This window comes from Carcharodon carcharias, chromosome 28 (genome assembly GCF_017639515.1).
Source record: "Carcharodon carcharias isolate sCarCar2 chromosome 28, sCarCar2.pri, whole genome shotgun sequence".
Classification (NCBI taxonomy): domain Eukaryota; kingdom Metazoa; phylum Chordata; class Chondrichthyes; order Lamniformes; family Lamnidae; genus Carcharodon; species Carcharodon carcharias.
The window spans coordinates 19,541,308-19,561,377 of record NC_054494.1 but is presented as its reverse complement, the minus strand read 5'-3'; the positions used below and the strand labels follow the sequence as shown (position 1 = coordinate 19,561,377).

The 20,070-nt window shown below is 42.4% G+C and overlaps 2 protein-coding genes across 6 annotated transcripts in view; one reads left to right on the top strand and one right to left on the bottom strand.

Moving 5' to 3' along the window:
* Positions 1 to 20,070, bottom strand: part of rassf4a (Ras association domain family member 4a) — a 244,154-nt gene that overhangs the window by 145,214 nt on the left and 78,870 nt on the right. The window lies entirely within an intron of this gene.
* On the top strand, positions 1,490 to 5,397 carry LOC121270806 (platelet factor 4-like). Its single transcript, XM_041176247.1, has 5 exons — positions 1,490 to 1,674; positions 1,948 to 2,048; positions 2,163 to 2,283; positions 3,252 to 3,341; positions 4,513 to 5,397. Exons 2-5 carry the CDS (start codon positions 1,982 to 1,984, stop codon positions 4,580 to 4,582), a joined length of 348 nt encoding a protein of 115 aa, XP_041032181.1. The 5' UTR covers positions 1,490 to 1,674; positions 1,948 to 1,981; the 3' UTR covers positions 4,583 to 5,397.

The window sequence follows — 20,070 nt, the reverse complement described above, 5'->3', positions numbered from 1 at the left end:
TACTTAAAAAAAACGATTTCATTGCAGTCCAACATACAACTAATGTTCAAAATCCACGTAAGTTGAATGGAAAAACTGCTGTATTAAGCTATGAACTGATCAAAGGAGAATACAGCCACCATACCATCTCGTGGCTACAGGATTTAAGGAGCACCAAACTCAGGTTCATTGGATTATTTAACATTCCAAAAGAAAAGTAAGAGGCAGCAACATAGCATGCGAATCTAGCGCTCACTTGTATTATTAAACATAGATCCAGTAAAGACAGCACTGCAGAATATTGTATCAGTGATGAAAGATCATGATTTAATTACATTAAATATTTTCGTTTGATTGGGTTGATGTCATGAAGCATTTCTTCACACACAGCAGTGCAAACTGAAAACACTCTCCGCCAAGCCGCTTACGAGACTAGGGGCTGGGGATGGTGGGGGTTCAAATTTCAGAACTAAGGGAAAGGTTTGTCATAGGTTAAGGGTATTAAGGGATATGGAGCCAAAGATCAGGCAAATGGAGTTGAATTACCGGGCTGAATTTGCAATTCGGGGGCACAAATAAGTAATCGGGACTGTTTCAGGGTCCCAAACCAGATCCCCCTCCTGCTCCAAGCAAAACAGTCACTTAATGGGATTTTCACAGAGGCATGGAGGCAGATTCTAGGTCCAATTAAAGGCAACAGGTGGGCTCTCGAAGCTCGGGAGTCAGAGGTCTCCCAGCTTCAGAGGAATAGTAGGCTGTTATGGCAGCTAAGGGCGAGAAGGTGCTTCAACACAGAGGCGCCCTCTCACCAATTTGAATCTTTCAATAAAATACAGATTCAGCAGCCTGGTCACCACTGTGTGGGGTTGGAGAACATTGACCCTCCCTGAGCTGCCACTGGGTGCCAGCTTCCAAGTGGTTGAACTGAACCCCATTGCATCAGTAAACTGGCAAATCCAGTTAGCCTCCTACTGCCTCCTTGGGGTGGACAGCCCTGGACCTGCCGCAGCAAAAATGACTGGCACCAGGAAAGGGTCAGCAAACCAGCAGGCTGGTGGGTGACAGTATTTTTGGGCTCTGTCCATCTCCATTCCTGACACTGGTCCAAAAATTCAGCCCACAGGTCAGCCATGACCAAACTGACTGGCAGGATAGGCTAAATTACCTCTGCTTCTTTCCCTTTGTAATCATAATATTTGTCCCAGTGGCACTCTGTTGTCCCAACTCCAAATAGCCCTGAAGGGAACTGGGATTACCATCAAACTGTAGCACAGGAAGAGATCAACACCTCCTAGAGATAGGTGACAGAAAATAGAATCTTGGTGAAGTGAAAAATAACAATTTAAAAATATATGTAATTCTGAGGCAGCTGCTTGTGTTGCCTCTTTAGATCTGCTGCTCTGTCTGTTGGCTCAGTGTGAACTGGAATCTCCAAGATTTCATCATCTTTGGTTTTTTCCAGGAAAACATGTGATTCGATCATTGCAGCTGTGGCTGACAGCGTATAAATAAGCAGCAAAAAGCACCAACAGGCACAGATCTCAAACTGCAAGCTCCAGCAGTGAAAGCATCTTGTCAGCTCTGAAACATTCCAGGGGACTGTAGCTGTTGGCAAGCTTAATCGGAGGAGAAAAGACCGTGCAGAAAATTAATAAGAGGCAAGCTGACTGACAGTCACCAACAAGCTATTACAAGGTGAGTTCTTGTTTATTCCATTTCTCAATGTAACCATTAACTATGCAACTGAAATGCCACTGAATGAAGCCTTTTTGCAAATTAACACTTAATTAATTTTCTCAAGTGCTGTTCCAGGCAGATGGTGCTTCATATAGCTACCTAGAAATACTGTTGGCATAAATGGAATTTAATCAGTCCAGAGGTTTTGGAAGACCGTAATGCATCCAATATTTGTAGTTTCCAATGCACATAAATTCTTAAGTTTTTGAACATCTGTCTTCTTGTTTTTAGGGGAGCAAAACACATCTACAAAACGAGCAACAAAATGAACTGCAAAATCCAAGCAACCACTCTCTTGGCTCTAGCATTTGTCTGTGCATACTTCCCCGCAGGTCAGTAATGAAGTTCTGGTTAGTCACTGGTTCAGTTATAAGTGAAAACAGATGAATAGTGTTTCGTTACTTCATTCTGTGATAATAAACTCAAATGTAAACTGTCTTTTACAGAGGGCACCACCAATCCACCCAGGTGTCTCTGCTTTGAAACTGTTAAAATAGTGCCTCTCAGATATGTGGAGGACTTCTTAATCATTCCAAAAGAAGGACACTGCCCAAGTATTCAAATCATGTAAGTAATAATTTAAACTGTGAAGAGTTCTTGCTGCTAACGGATGAGGGAGTGGGTTCTAACCTTTATAGTGTGTAAAATAAGTTTTTAGCAGTTACTGCGCTGATTGCAAAGTGGGGAAACCGGGTACATTTAATTGTCAATTGAAATGTTACTTAAAAGAATACTAGGGAATTAAATTCATCAGGACAAAATTAAAGTTTCAGTTTAAATGATTTGCTTTGTAAAGTTTTAGATGATTCCCTCCAATCCCTTCACCAAAGAGAAAGGGAGCTCAGAGGATAATATATCTTCCTCCTGCTATGAAAGAGAGAGAGAGCCAGTTGCCAACAATAGCTCACTCTGATGTGCAGTTTGACATTTTTTGCTGGCAATTGAACTGTAGTCTGTATTTCCCAAAGGTTATCAGGAAATCTTCCACATGCATAGCAGTTCAAGTGCGACTGATGCAAATGCAACCTTAACTTTGTCATCTGCATTTCCCTTCCTTGTGTACAAGAGAATTAATTCTAATGTCAAGACCCAAACATCAGAATAGCTATTTTGTCATAGTCAGGAAAATGGTCTTCAGTCAAAGTTTAGCTGCTTTCTGAATTTTAGGATTTGAAGAGCTGAATGTCTCACAGATTAGAGCAAATGACTAGGGAAGTTAGAAGAACTGGAGGTGTGAAGAGCTTTTGAAAAAAATCACCAGGGGAAGTAAAGCTTTGAGAATCACTCAACAACATGATCATTTACACAAGAATATACAATGGGGGAAAAGAAGAAAACAAATGTTCTATTGACCCCATTAAGCTGAAAATTCTGGTGAATTATCAAGAATTGCTTATTGATTCTTACTGATGATTTTATTAGATACTTCATTGATTTATTTGGACACTTGAATGGGTGAGCACCCAAAAATCTCAACAACAAAGACTGCAAAATAGAAAATGTTTCTAACTTTTCCATTTATTGTCTTCTTTCAGACTTACAGTAAATAAGGGAAACTCAGAAATGGAAGTGTGCCTTAACCCCAATTCAAAACAAGGCAAAATGTTGGTTGCATGTTGGGAAAGGTGAGCTCAAGTGACTGGTTACTACAATAGTCTATCCTCTTAATTGAAATAAATGGAAAGTTTCAGAATTGAATTATATAATTTAATTCAAATATTAAATCATTTGCAATTCTGGGGGTGGGGGGAGAGATAGAGCTTGACCACCAGAAATAGATTATATACTTAATGGGCTTACTATGCAGAAAATAAGAGAAATTTAGAATCAATATTAATACTGCAACATATATCTATACAAATGGTTGTCTATGCATAGTGAGGAGCACACACAAGACATATTTTGGTGTGAAAAATGGTGCTGCTATCAACAGACTATTGACAAGCATGGAGCTAACAGACCATTCCAAAATCAAATGATCAATTTGGATTAGATTGCTTTTGAAGTTTTTCCCCAGGTCCAAATTTTGCCTCCACAATATTATGGAAATTTAATCCATCAGATTAAACCATTAGTTGTTACAGTATCAGGTTATATTCTATTACAGTGCATCAGCGGTAGAACTAACCATTTCACAACCAACAAATTAACACTTGCAAAACAGAGAATAAATTGGATGCAAAATGTAACATAGAGCCAATAGGACAGGATTTAATATGTCTACCCTTAAAGGAGTACTGTGTTTAATCTTCATAAAAGTAAATTCATAACCTGGCCTGTAATTTTCCCAGATACCAGGATTGTTTAATTGAACTAAGTGTTGACTAGTCATTTAGATCTTCAAAGCACTTTCTAATGGCTCCATCAGAGCAAATACCCCACACTTTTATTTAGACAATGGATTATTTTTCTGTGCCTGAATCTCAAATTTTGCCAACTTCTTTACTGAATAGTGTAGCATTTTGTACAGACCAGCCAAAAGAATCTAATATACAAAAGAGAATTAAAATTAACTTGTAGTCATGTTTATGCTGCAAACTCAAGCCAAAACTGAAAGTTTAATAGATAATTTCACAAAAGTTATTTTCTTATTGTTCTATAAACTCAAAACGTGCACAATTCTACATAATTTAGTTCATTAACAGAATTGCAAAGGTTTGGTATTCACAAGTAGTAAATATTTGGGATTTTAAAGGATTAAGAGTAATTCGATCAGATAAGGCACATCAAACTCTCAAATCTGTCCTGGAGACACATCATTTGTAACATATGCACCACTTTTCTTTTCCCATCCAGAATTGGCCATGATCTCGTGAGGAAAATAGAATGCATTCAGCCACGAAGAATGAGAGAGGCACGCAACTAGAAAACAAATCTGACCCAAAAGGAGAAGTATTGGACTTATGATGTCATCAGAGAAGATGTTAAGGAAAAAAAGGAAATTAACCTTCTTGAGTCCTGTGATGTCCCTTGGAATTTACATCACAGGGTCGGCCAATTCAAAAAGCACTCGAATATATTATTTTTTTCAATCGCTATTTCAGAATCAAGAGCCATGAATTGTTCTCTCTTTTTCTTATTTACTTTGATTAAATCTATTGTCGATTACTGGTGTTCAGGATGTGTTGTATGAAACTAGTGCAGTGAAGCAGTTATTTATATATTGTCATTTAATTCTATAAGGTTACACTGATGTTAAAAATATTATTAGCATTTTCATGTCAAATTTGTTCAATATGTAAAATCAGATATATAGCATGTGGTGGCACAATGTAACACAAGGCTTGCCCAAAGCCTTTATAAATAATGAATTCAGCCAGACTGAAAGAAGACCTTTGTGCTGCAGTTTGCATTACTGAACTGATTAATCATTGATCACATCAAGCAGGTCAGTGTTTAGTGTTTACACGAATAAACTATAGTGTATCTGGAAAGAAATGCACTTTAAAAATATTCATTTATTTTATTTATATATTGTTTAATATCGCGTAGGATATATATAAAGCAACATTTCCAAATGATTTGTAGAACAGAATATGTATTTTTCCAACTTGAGGATATTGCCAAGTATAAATTGACATGTTTTGAACTAACATATTTCGTATATGTCAATCCTGTGTTTTTCCTAGTGTTTTTTTATTAAATTATTAAATAAAATTTAATGAAAAAAGGAAAAAAAAATGTTTTCTAACTTTTTATTCAATGACAGAAAATATTTTGCACAAATGCACATTTCATAACTGGCCAACTGACTACAGTTTGTCCCTCTTAATTCAAATATTCCTGCAAAAACACCTCCACACCTTTCCGTTGCTTCACTTTGTACAAAATTTAGCAAAGGTAACTTTGTTACTGTTAATTCAATAAGGTGTATTCATATAGAACCTTTAAACATTGGAAAAGTCCTTCACTGTGTTCATTTTACTTTGGCTGCCAAGTCAGTGAAAAAGAGAGAGAACATGTTTTTTGACAGACAAGAATAGAACAGAATAGGCAAACAATTACAACAGTAATCAGAGTTTTCAAGAAACCTATTGTTCTAAAAGGAAAAGCACAAGGAAACTATCCAATAGTGAAACACCATGGATGAATAAAGGCATAAGGGTAAACTAAAGCAACAGACATACGGTAAGTTGATGGACAATAAAGAAATGCTACTTTGGGCTGCATTAGAGTGCTTAAGTCAGAGTTTGGTGAGAGAGGGAGTTCAGTGAAGAGGGAGGAAGGGATCCTTTCATTTGCTACCTTTCCTCAGTAAGAAGAGCAGTGGTCTTGGTAAGTAGGACCTGGTGAATATTTCTTCTGTCCTTAATATTTTTCTAAACTAAAGGAAATAAAAGTAAAGGGAGCAACTTAAGGGTAAGTCATGGCAGGACAGCTTGGCCAAGTGGAATGCTCCTCCTGTGTGATGTGAGAAGTCAAGACCACTTCCAGTGCCCAGGATGACCACTTGTGCAGGAAGTGGCTCCAGCTGCAGCTACCTGAAATGCACGTTTTAGAGCTGAAGCTGCTGCTGGAGTCACTGTGGAGCATCCGCAAGGATGGGATCTTTGTGGATAGCACGTGCAGTGAGGTGACCACACTGCAGGTAAAGAGTGCACAGGCAGAAAGGGAATGGGTGACTGCCACATGGAGTAAAAACACTAGGCAGGTGGTGCAGGAGTTCCCTGGATCCATCTCCCTTTCACAGATTTTCCGTTTTGGATACTGCTGGGAGAGATGGCTTCTTAGGGGAACATAGAAAGATTCAAGTCCGTGGCACCAGGAGTGGCTTAGCTGCATGGGGAGGGGGAGAAAAAAAGAGTGGGAGAGCAATAGTGACAGGGGATTCTATTGTAATGGGAACAGACAGATGTTTCTGTGGCTGCAGCCGTGACACCAGGATGTATGTTGCTTCCCTGGTGCCAGGTGAAGGATATCATTGAGTGGCTACAGGACAATCTGAAGAGGGAGGGTGAACAGCCAGAGGTCGTGGTCCATATCAATACCAATGACACAGGTAAAAAGAGGGTGAGCGTTAGTCATAATAAGGGGTTGTGGTAGAAGAATTAATCCAGGCTGATCTCTTGGTTAAAGATGGTTTATTTTACTCCTCCGTGCGACTAACTTCCTAGTAGCTTCCACACAAAGTGTTCCAGCTGTACCTTTTTATTCTGTTTAGATGGGATAATTAATGCCCATCACCTGTTTAACTAACAATTGGTTTTAACAAGATGATTGCCATATTAACAGATTCCCCTCTTCTTTTTAAACTAAAAAAAGCTTCAGCACTCTTTTTAAACAAACACTAGGAAATAATGTCACTTATTTCCACGTCTATAATTCCCAAATTTCTTTTACCACACACACACAATTATAAAACAAAAACAACTTTTCATTGCATCATTATAAGACACCCTCTTCCACAATTTTTTTAGAGCAGGCACTTTTTGTTGAACAGTCTGATAGTTGGTGACTTGTGCCAACCCATTTTATTTTAGAGATCTCTCATCTCTCTAACATCTCCTTTATGCTGGCTAGATCTATTCATAGCCTTTTTTCTGTGACACTTTTCATGGATGAACATTGCCCCAAAGAGACAGCTGATCAACATAACATTCAATGGGTGAGCTTTCCCCACATCGTGCCCCTTATATAATATTTGTCAATATACCGGATAAGTAAATCCCCATATCTAATGCTTCTATTAAGGCTAACATTTCAGCAGCCAAGGTGCTTTTCACTACCCTTTTTATTTTCTTGGCCTCCCAAACCTGTGGGCAACATTTATCGTTCTTTCCCACCAGGAATATGATGATCCCTGCTGTGCTAGAGAATATGATGAACCGGGCTGTGCTAGAGAATATGATGAACCCTGCCGTGCTAGAGAATATGATGAACCCGGCTGTGTTAGAGAATATGATGAACCCGGCTGTGATAGAGAACTCATCTGGAAGATTGGCATGTGAAGCATCATTAAAAATGACCAACCTCATCTTCTGGAAGGCTGGAAACTTGAGCACGCATCCATCTCTCAGAATTTAATTGTTTAAGTGTTTTATTTGTTCTCAGAACTTGCTCAACTGCCATATGTTTCATCATAATGCTCAGCTCCAACACATCATAACCAGCGTCAGGCCTAGTCTGAGTGCATAACCAGTTCAACTGCCCAATCAAACTTCTCAACTGTTCCATTTCTTCCTTGGTAGCAGGATCCTCTTTTTGTGAGGATCTACCATGAGTTATTGGGATATAATTAACATTTTCTAGATAAGTTTGTTGAGTCAACGTCACTCCTAACTTAATGCTCTGCTTAATGTCTAAACCTATGTATTTAAAGGCCCCAGAAGCCTGACTTCCGACCTGGAATTCCTTCTTTATCTCCTTGATTACCCATTGTTCAAATTCTACAGATCCTCCCCACAGGAAATCACCAACATGCATGATAAAGATCCTAGCTAGTTCCTCCTAATGGTACCAGTAGAACATCAGGAGGTCTGCCTTTAACTGAATGCAACCTGTTTGCAACAACAGACCTCACGGCAAAATACCAAACTCTTGATGCATCATTCAACCTATAAATAACAGTTATTTAATTTCCATAACTTTCCTTCTACATCCCTGGCTTCTTTGGGTGGTTTCAAAACACTTTCCTTTGAAACTTCTCCCCCTATAAAAACTCAGCTTTATATCAATTGATTTGCACTCCCAGGAATAGGAAGCCAAAATAGCTAAAAAAAAAAATCTTCAAATTCACTTTCCCCACAGTAGGCGAGTCCACTCTGACATCCTGATCTCTTCATCCCCTAGTCTCTCTTCAAAGCCTCGGGCTACTAATCTCGCTTTGGCCGTCTGGGAGTACCTTCTTTTTACTGATCTACCTGTGAGATAAAGCTGGCTGTCCTCTGTCAGGTATTTCAGAATATGCCCCAAATTCCTTCCAACTTTCCAACTCTTTCTGTTTGGCTCCCTTTTTCAGTTTACCGTCCAATTTATTAGCAGCTACAAGAATCTCTCTGTCATAAGGATTTCTACCTCTATTAAGATTGCTAGCTTGCTCTATAGTCCTCCTTATTAAGCTACGGCCTCTACTTACATTTCTCTCCCTTTTTGGACTGCTACTATATGATTGTTCTCCCATGCGAACGGAGTTCTGTTCACAAGTCCATGATATTTTTCTAGGGTCACGACCACTTTCTGGTCCACTGTCAGAACTCATACTGCGCTTTCTGGGTTTCCACATCTTTACTTCGGTTTTGCCAATCGATAGGTCTTGTCTCCTGTCCTTCATCCTGCACATTTAGCCAATGTTTGTATTTACCAGTGGCCTTTCCTGCTCTCCCTATGATGGCAGTAGCCCTCCACGTCCCTTCCGGCATGTATTTTACCTTTGTTCTTACTTTAGGCAATTGGCCTTTTGGACGAATAGCAATAATCTATAAAAACAAAAAACAAAAAACTGCGGATGCTGGAAATACAAAACTTCGCCTAGTTCTGTCGAAGGGTCATGAGGACTCGAAACGTCAACTCTTTTCTTCTCCGCCGATGCTGCCAGACCTGCTGAGTTTTTCCAGGTAATTCCGTTTTTGTTTAGCATTAATCTATACCTCAGTATTGCTTTGTTCATTGTCAGTCAACCCTGTATCTAGGGTCATCTGCTCTTCATAACTGCCCAGTGCATGTGTATGTGAAGTGCAGGGCGCCTCCTCGCATTCTATGCCCTGTTCAGAACCTGTAAAGGTAGAATCAGTACCGATTAACCATGAAGAATGTAGTTTGATTACCGTGTTGCACAATTACTTTTTTCCCATCTCTCCCTATTACCTTTCCAGGTCCTTTCCACTCTTTCTGGCCTTCCCTTTGTCTCCTTGTCTAAACTGTATTCCTGATGGTCTTATGCAGTGCTGTAGGGCCTGCCGAATTTTCTCCGAAATCTCTGCTTTAATGAAAGCTTTTCTGTCCGCATGCAAAACGTTCAGATAAGCAGAAAAAGTGGAGCTAATGCCAGTCCCTTCTAGAGCAGGGGGAGTATCTGACAACATCGAAGGTAACTTTGGATTTCTTCCGTACACCAACTGATACAGTCTGTACCCCCCAACCATTTGCAGAGAGTTCTTTGTTTGCACTGCCCATGCTAGTGCCTTTTGCAGTTTACAACCTGGTTGATCTGCTATTATTTTATGTAACATGTCATCTATTACCACATGGCTTCTTTCACAAAAACCATTACTAAACGGACTCTCAGCTGCTGAGTGCATAACTATGATAGTTAAATTTTCACACATCTCGAAATTTCTCATTGGCAAATTCTCCACCATTATCTGCGAGGAACTTCGTTGGTGTTTCTAACCCTGTTCTTATACATTTCTCCATAATCTTATCGACAATGGTCCTTTTGTCTTTATTATGTATCACAGTGGATAGACTAAGTCTGGTTGCCATATCTCTGCAGTGTAGTAAAAAAAAAAACCCTATCCTTGTCCCAAACTTTCAAGTCCATTGCCACTGCATCGTTGAACTCCCTGGCGAGTGGCTCACAATTCGCCACAGTGGTGTCTTGCGATATTTAAGGCAAATTTCACACTGAGCAGTGAGCATAAGATCATCATATCCTTTGCTGACCACTCACACATCTCAAAGTAGAGTCTTTGGTTTCTGTGGCACCAGATGTGCAAACTGTCTATGTAGTTTCCAAGTGATCTTCTTTTTGTCCATCAAATTCTCATTCTCAGCAGCTAACAAAACTTCATGAACCTTTTGATGAGAAATCTCTGGATTCTTTAGTGGCAAGCAGTAATGGCCTGACCGAGTAAAATGTAGATCCACATTTTTTCCAAACACAATTTCTCTATCATTCTTCATATCTAGCGTCATCTAAGCCTTCTTCATCGAAGATTGACTCAACAGTAGCGGTATCGCACTAGAAACCACATCAGTACTGATAAACAGGTTGATCCCTGCTATCTTACAAGGGAGGACCACCCGTTTGGAGGACGTTATTGTATTGTCATCTCCGAATCTGAAGCAGGGTGGAGCTTTCAGTCTCCTTGACCTTCCGCCAGTCTGCCTCATTGAGAGACTCCAGATAGCAGTCAAGCCAGTCCATGCCACACACACGGTAGAAGTGCAACCACTGTCCAGAACTACACAGCTGAACGAACCTACTATCAAGATACTCATCACCGGATTCAAGCTCAGTGATCAATACAATTCTATCATGGCAGTCACCATCATCATTTTCAGTTTCAGATGAATCCGTCTTGTGGGTCGCTTCAAAACCACGATTCCTTCGCTGTGGGCAGATCATTGTGTAATGCTGCTGGGAATCACACCAAAAGCACAGATTAACCATTCCCCATGCATTTTTTTGGGTTTAAAAGGTCTACGGTCACCATCCCAGGCACGCTTTTTGGTTAGGGCTATGAACTTTTTCAGATCTCTTCTCATTAACCCCATCTTTGTATTGGAATCTTCGTCTAATATTTGATGGACCACAAAATTCAGTCACCATTAAATCCTCTATCCTTTGTTTTACAGTATAGTTGTTCCTCTGATTAGCTCAGTTAGTACTAAAAGACTATCAACATGGGAAATGAGAGCACATTCCAGTAATTTAAACACAAATACTGATTCTGGAATTTCAAGTTCAAATCTCTCTAGTCTCCTGTACCATTTATCAAAATCCATGACGTATTCTTCCATGGACTGATCACCTGATTCCCTAAACCTATCAAAGATTGTCCAAGCTTCATATGCTTCCAATAATTCATCTCTTTTGTCGAACCTATCCAAAAATTGTGTCAGACGGTTTAATTCCTCTTCATGATCCAAATCATCCACTTTCCACTCTGAAAATATTTTACTCCTTATCTTGTTTTTAGCTGGTAATGATAACGCCAAAGCCATACCTTTCTTCTTCCGGGGTGTAGCAGTAACCTGGGTCCAACTTCAACTTCAGCCTTCCATTGCTGATAAGGTTCAGAGTCAGAAAAAATTGGTGGATAGTCAAAGCCTGCGATTTTGCACCATCCCTCCATAACTTAAATTGTTAGCAACAGTACACTTCTTTTCCCTCATGTGACTGAGACATAAAGCTTCATATACAGCAATCAACCAGCAAAGCTTAAAGTTCATCCTCTGCTACCATGTTAGTCACTATAAGAGGTTGTGGTGGAAGAATTAATCCAGGCTGGTCTCTTGGTTAAAGCTGGTTTATTTCCAAGATTACTCCTCAGTCCTACTAACTTGCGAGTAGCTTCCGCACAAAGTGTTCCGGCTGTACATTTTTATTCCATGGGGATGGGATAATTATGCCCATCACCTGTTTAACTAACAATTGGTTTTAACAATGAGGTCCTGAAAACAGAATATAGGGAGCTAAGCAATAAATTACAAAAGCAGGGGGATAGTGGGTGGAATACTGCAGATGCTGGAAATCTACAGATACAAAAACTATACATCTTTCAGTTGGTCTGATGGCTAACTCCTCCTTCAATAGTAAAAATTGTAAATTTAATCAGAGTCAAGTCAAGGAAAGTAAAGCAATGAACATTTTTTTGTCAATTAATGTTTTTGAGTATAATAATTTTTCACAAATTTAGGTCTTTATGTTTTATTTTGGGATTAAAGTTGTTAAAATAATTGTGTGAAGGAAGATAATCAAGTGAAGTGCTGAATGCAATCTGTTGGATATTCATTCCATATGCCGGTAGGGTGAAATGCTCAGTTTATTACCTCAAAAACATTTCCTTTATCTTAATTTTTAAATTGTATTTTTAACTTTCACCCCTTTGTTCCCCAGATGCAGGGCAGGCAGCCCAGCTTGTCTGAAATAAATACAGGAAATGCTGGAAATACTCAGCCCGTCAGGTAGCATCGGTCCAGAGAAACAGTGTTAACTTTTCAGGGCAATGGTCCTTCACCAGAACCTGATCATCATCTGGTGAAGGGTCATCAACTTGAAACATTAATTCTACATCTCTCCCCAGATGTTGCCTGACCTGCTGAGTATTTCTAGTATTTTCTGTTTTATACCAAATTGGGGATGCAGTTAACACAAAGGAAGGATGAGACAAAACACAAGAGGACATTAATAAAGTTGCAGAATGGGAGTGTAGCTGGTAAGTGGATTTCAATGTATAAAAGTGTGAGGTGATGCATTTTGGTGGGAAGAATAAAGAGGCCACAGCCTGCTTGGATAATAAAGAGCCTAAATGGGGTAGAGCATCAAAGGAATCCAGGACTACACATCCACAAATCTCTAAAATTAGTGACGGGTACATTTGTAGAATTAAAAAGCTGAGAAGTTATGTTAAACTTGTCCAGAATCCCATTTAGGCCATTGGAGTACTGTGAATAGTTCTTGTCTCCATTTTATAAATGGGATATAGAGATACCGGAGGCGATGCTAAAAAGATTCAAAAGGATGATACAATAACTGAGAAGATACGGTTGTCAGGAAAGGATGAACAAGTCGGGGCTCCTTTCTCTAGAAAATAGGAGGCTGAGCAATGAACTGATCGATAACGGCCCAGATCTTTGCTTCCAGGTCAGGTATGCAGGGACGGGAGAATTTCTGGCTCCACAAACTCAACGTTACAATGGCTGCCTGGATGTCAGATTTTCAGGCCAGGTTTTGAGGGGGGGGGGCAGTGTAGGAGCCAGAATTGGAGTTGGGGCAGGAGACCCAGGAAAGGTAAGAACTGAGGAGTCTGCTGGGTGCGGAGGCCTTTCTGCCCTCATGCCTCACCACCCCCCGCCACCCACTCTCCATGTCCCATTGATGCCAACCCATGCCATCTCATGAACCCCCCCCCGCCCCCCCACCCCACACACCACACCACCCCCCCACCACCCCCCACCCCCCCGCCCCCCCCCCCCACCGCCCTCGCCACCCCACACCCCCCCGTGCATTTGTTACTTTTAGACTTGACTATTCTAATCCAATCCTGGTCATCCTCGGACATCCTATCCTCTATAAATTTGAGGTCATGCAAAGTTCTGTTGCCTGTGTCCAAACTTGCACCAAATGTCTTTTACCCATCACTCCTATGCTCACTGACTGACACTGGTTAAACAATGCCTGGGTTTTAAAATTTTTGTCCTCGTTTTCAAATCCCTCCAGGGACAGCCTGGTCCCACTCTATCACTGTAAGCTCCTCTTGCCATACCATCCTGTAAGATACCTGCACTCCTCTAATTCTGGCCTCTTTTGAGCATCCCCAATTTTAATCCCTCTGTCGTTGGTGGCCTTGCCAGTGGCTCCCAGGCCCTCAGCTCTGGAATTCCCAGATAGGCAGAAACCTCTCTGCCTCTATCTTCCTTTTCTCCAAAACACTCCTTAAAAATTGCCTCTTTAATCAAGCTTTTGTTCAGTTACCATCGGCTCACAGATGCTCGGTTTTGGGTTCTGCCGGGGCCACTCGGCTCCTGGCCTCATTACAGCCATGGCTCAAATATGGACAAAAAGGCTGAACTCAAGAGGTGAAAAGAATGTCTGCCCTTGACATCAAGGACCCTAACAAAACTGGAGTCAATGGGAATCAGGGGGAAAAACTCTCCACCAGTTGTAGTCATACCTGGCACAAAGGAAGATGGTTGTGGTTGTTGGAGGTCAATCATCTCAGCTTCAGGACATCACTGCAGGAGTTCCTCAGGGTAGTGTCCTCAGCCCAACCATCTTCAGCTGCTTCAACAATGATCTTCCTTCCATCATAAAGGTTAGAAGCGGGGATGTTCACTGATTATTGCACAATGTTCAGCACAATTTGCGACTCCTCAAATACTGAAGCAGTCCATGTCCATATGCAGCAAGACCTGAACAACATCCTGGTTTGGGCTGATTAAATGGCAAGGAGCATTCATGCCACCTCCAACAAGAGAGGATCTAACCATCACCCCATGACATTCAATAGCATTACCATTGGTAACATCTTGAGGGTTCCCATTGACCAGAAACTGAACTGGACCAGCCATGTAAATACTGTGGCTACAAGAGCAGGTCAGAGGCTGGGAACTCTGTGAAGAGTAGCTCACCTCCTGACTGCCCAAAGCCTGTCCACTATCTACAAGGCACAAGGTGTGTGATGAAATACTCTCCACTTGTCTGGATGAGATGCAGCTCCAAAAGCACTAAAGAAGCTGGGAGAAAGCAGCCCACTTGATTGATACCCCATCCATCACCTTAAACATTCAATCCCTCCACCACTGATGAATGTGGCAGCAGTGTATACCAATTAGAAGATGTACTCTAGCAACTCACCAAGGCTCCTTCAACAGCACCTTCCAAACCTGCAAACTATCACCTAGAAGGACAAGGGCAGCAGAAGCATAGGAATGCCACCACCTGCAAGTTCCCCTCCAAATCACACATCATCCTGACTTGGAACTATATCGCCATTCCTTCAGTGATTGGGTCAAAATCCTGGAACTCCCTTTCTAACGGCACTGTGGGCGTACCTACACCACATGGGCAGTTCAAGAACACCATTCACCACCAACTTCTCACAGGCAGTTAGGGATGGGCAATAAACGCTGGATGAATTAATAACTCCAATATCTCCTTAAGTGGCTCAGCAGCATATGTTGCTTCATAATATCTCAGTGAAGTGCCTTGGGGTGTTTTATGTTAAAGGTGCTATACAAATTGTCCTTGAATCCTTTGTTTAACCATTAATGTCTGTGCCATAAGGAATTCACTCCCTAAACATTTCTACCAAACTCTCTTCCTTCAACATCCTCCTTAAAATTCATCACTTTTGACCAAACTTTCAGCCAATCACCACAATCGCTTCCTTGACTTGGTATCTATTTCCGTCCAGCAGCAAATAAAAGTGTTCTTTTCAAAACAATGATTGGGTCAACATTGATTTAATTCTCCCATGGTTGATATGCAACTTTTACTGTAAAATGGACAGTATTTTATCATTTATCATCATTGTAAGTATCTATTTAATGGTTGACTGTGCACATAACTCTGCCTTTAGGCTGCCAAGCCCATAAAATATGCATGTGATTCAGTGCCACTTGTTCAACCAACAGTGTAATTAGTTGACACAATGAAACACTCTTAAGATCAAGCCTGCGCAACTTTGTTTTGCAACTGATCCTTCAACAGAGGCCCAACCTGCTAGCCTGAGGGGTCTAAGCTATCTGTATAGTTCACTAACAGAATTTGATGAGTAAAGTGGAGTCATGAGACGTGAAGTCCAAATCACTCAGAGATTTAGGGTATTTTCTTCTCTGCTGGTGTTAAATCTATACTCTCCATATTCACAATCCCTTACACTTATTCTATTTTCTTCACAGACAGTCCCTTAGAACAGAGATAAAAGCAAAAAACTGCAGATGCTGGAAATCCAAAATAAAAATAAAAATACCTGGAAAAACTCAGCAGGTCTGACAGCATCTGCAGAGAGGAACACAGTTAACGTTTCGAGTCCGTATGACTCTTCAACAGAACTAAGTAAAAATAGAAAAGAGGTGAAATATAAGCTGGTTTGGGGGGTGGGGCTGGATAGAGGGCCAGTGATAGGTGGAGGTAACCAAAAGATGTCACAGACAAAAGGACAAAGAGGTGTTGAAGGTGGTGATATTATCTAAGGAATTTGCTAATTAAGGGTAGAAAGCAGGACAAGCAAGGGATCGAAATGGGCTAAAAGGTAGAGATAAAACTTTGGATGGAAATACATTTAAAAATAATGGAAATAGGTGGGAAAAGAAAAATCTATATAAATTATTGGAAAAAAAGAGGGGGATCGGAAAGGGGGTGGGGATGGAGGAGAGAGTTCATGATCTAAAATTGTTGAACTCAATTTTCAGTCCGGAAGGCTGTAAAGTGCCTAGTCGGAAGATGAGGTGCTGTCCCTCCAGTTTGCATGGAGCTTCACTGGAACAATGCAGCAAGCCAAGGATGGACATGTGGGCATGAGGCAGGGTGGAGTGTTGAAATGACAAGCGACAGGGAGGTCTGGGTAATGCTGGCGGACAGACCAAAGGTGTTCTGCAAAGTGGTCACCCAGTCTGCGTTTGGTCTCTCCAATGTAGAGGAAACCACATTAGGAGCAGCGAATGCAGTAGACTAAATTGAGGGAAGTGCAAGTGAAATGCTGCTTCACTTGGAAGGAGTGTTTGGGCCCTTGGACGGTGAGGAGTGGGAGAGTAAAGGGGCAGGTGTTGCACCTTCTGTGGTTGCATGGGAAGGTGCTGTGGGAGGGGTTTGAGGCGTAGGGGGTAATGGAGGAGTGGACCAGGGTGTCCCGGAGGGTACGATCCCTGTGGAATGCCACCAGGGAGCCGAAGGGAAGATGTATTTGGTGGTGGCATCATGCTGGAGTTGGCAGAAATGGCGGAGGATAATCCTTTGAATGCACAGGCTGGTGGGGTGATAAGTGAGGACAAGGGGAACCCTATCATGTTTCTGGGAGGGAGGAGAAGGCGTGAGGGCGGATGCGTGGGAGATGGGCCGGACACAGTTGAGGGCCCTGTCAACCACCGTGGGTGGAAAACCTCGGTTAAGGAAGAAGGACGACATGTCAGAGGAACTGTTTTTGAAGGTAGTATCATCAGAACAGATGCGACGGAGGCGAAGGAACTGAGAGAATGGGATGGAGTCCTTACAGGAAGCGGGCTGTGAGGAGCTGTAGTCGAGGTATCTGTGGGAGTTGGTAGGCTTGTAGTGAATATTGGTGGACAGTCTATCACCAGAAATTGAGACAGAGAGGTCAAGAAGGGAAGTGTCAGAGATGGACCATGTGAAAATGATGGAGGGGTGGAAATTGGAAACAAAATTAATCAATTTTTCCAGGTCCTGACAAGAGCATGAAGCAGCACCGAAGCAATCATTGATGTACCGGAGAAAGAGTTGTGGGAGGGGGCCGGAGTAGGACTGGAACAAGGAATGTTCCACATGCCCCATAAAGAGACAGGCATAGCTGGGGCCCATGCGGGTACCCATAGCCACACCTTCTATTTGGAGGAAGTGAGAGGAGTTGAAGGAGAAATTGTTCAGCGTGAGAACAAGTTCAGCCAGACGGAGGAGAGTAGTGGTCGATGGGGATTGTTCGGGCCTCTGTTCGAGGAAGAAGCGGAGAGCCATCAGACCATCCCGGTGGGGGATGGAGGTGTAGAGGGATTGGACGTCCATGGTGAAGAGGAGGCGGTTGGGGCCAGGGAACTGGAAATTGTTGATATGAGGTAGGGTGTCAGAGGAATCACAGATGTAGATGGGAAGGGACTGGACAAGGGGAGAGAGAATGGAGTCAAGATATTAAGAAATGAGTTCCGTGGGGCAGGAACGGGCTGACACGATCGGTCTGCTGGGACAGTCCTGTTTGTGGATTTTGGGTAGAAGCTGGCCGTCCGAAGTTGGGAGACTATGAGGTTGGAAGCTGTGGAATGAAGATCTCCAGAAGAGATGAGGTCAGTAACAGTCCTGGAAACAATGGCTTGATGTTCAGTGGTGGGGTCATGGTCCAGGGAGAGGTAGGAGGAAATGTCTGTGAGTTGACGCTCAGCCTCTGTGAGGTAGAGGTCAGTGTGTCAGACAACAACAGCACCACCCTTGTCAGCGGGTTTGATGACAATGTCAGAGTTGGACCTGAGAGAACGGAGTGCAGCAAGTTCAGAGACAGACAGGTTAGAGTGGGTGAGAGGAGCAGAGAAATTGAGATGACTAATGTCACACCGACAGTTCTCAATGAAAAGATCAAGAGAAGGTAAGAATCCAGAGGGAGGGGTCCAGGAGGGAGAATATTGGAGGTGGGTAAAAGGATCCTTTGAACGGAGAGGACTCCTGCCCAAAGAAGAGAGCCCGGAGACGAAGACGGCAGAAGATGAGTTCAGCATCATGCCGAGCCCGAAATTCATTGAGATGAGTGCGTAAGGGTATGAAATTAAGTCCTTTGCTGAGCACTGAATGTTCAGCATCAGAGAGGGGAAGGTCAGGGGGTATGGTGAATACACGGCCAAGGCTGGGATTGGAAGACAGGATGGGCACAGAGGGACAGGAAGGGATGGAGGTCCTGGATGGGTGTTGGTATCGCTGAGTTGTTGGAGCTTGCGTTCCTTTGCACCTGAAAGAAAGAGACAAAGTTTCTTGTTGAGGCGTCGAATGAGACGAAAGAATAAAATGAAACTGGGGGCATGCACAGCTTAGAAATAGGGTGCGGCGGTGCTGCTGGAGGGAGAGGTCGAGTGTGTTCATATGGCGGCGCATGGCACTGAGTGTGGATCTCAGAGAACAGCAGTCCGTGGAGCCTTGTATGTCCTGGAGGTACCTGTAATCCTGGGTGGGTTCAAAATGTGAGGGATGGAACTTCAGTTGAAATCCACGTGGGGTAAGTCGGAGATGGAGACAGTCACTGAAGAAGAAAATATGGCTGTGAAAGCGGGTTTTAGTAAACACCTTGTCAAACACCAGAAGAGAAATGGAAAGCAATGAAGGTGAACAAGGCAAAAGAGGGATACGGAAATTCTGTCGGAGAGAAGAGCAATACTTCTTCAAGGTAGGCATTCCTTGAAGAGAAGCAGCAGTCAATTAAACACTAAGATAAAAGCCAAAAACTGCAGATGCTGAAAATCCAAAACAAAAATAAAAATACCTGGAAAAACTCAGCAGGTCTGGCGGCATCTGCGGAGAGGAACATAGTTAACGTTTCGAGTCCGTATGACTCTTCAACTCTTCAACAGAACTAAGTAAAAATAGAAAAGAGGTGAGCTGGTTTAAGGGTGGGGGGGGGGGTGGTGGGCAGAGCTGGATAGAGGGCCAGTGATAGGTGGAGACAGCCAAAAGATGTCATAGACATTGGAACAGAGGTTGACTTTCCTCCACTTGGGGTTGTGGGTCCCAAGGTGACTAAAAAGTCCAATGCTGGATCCGTACATTTTGCCACTGGTGGGGCAGGTAGTGTTTAATGAGGATGGGTGGGTGGGATGCTCAGATTTTGGAGCACTCCTTCCACTGTTTGCGCTTGGCCTCCACCTGGGCGTTCTAAATGGGTGACGCTTTCGCGGATGCTTCTCCAGTTTGGGTGGTCTCGAGCAAGAGGTCCCCAGAGATCGATGGGGATGCGACTTTTTTCCTGGGAGACTTCGAGGATGTCTCTGAAATATTCCCTCTGTGCCTGCTGTGACAAAGCTCGACATAAGAGAACTTGTTTTGGCAGTCTTGCGTCAGGCATGCGGATGATGTGGCCCACCACACGTTGGTGATTAGCCATAACCAGTGCTTCGATACCGGGGACGTTGGCATGAGAGGACATTGATAATGGTGCGCCTATCCCACCAATGAATCTTCAGGATTTTCTATGCAATTAGATGGAGTCCACAGCACAGAAACAGGCCCATCTAATCAATACTGGTGCTTATGTTCCACAC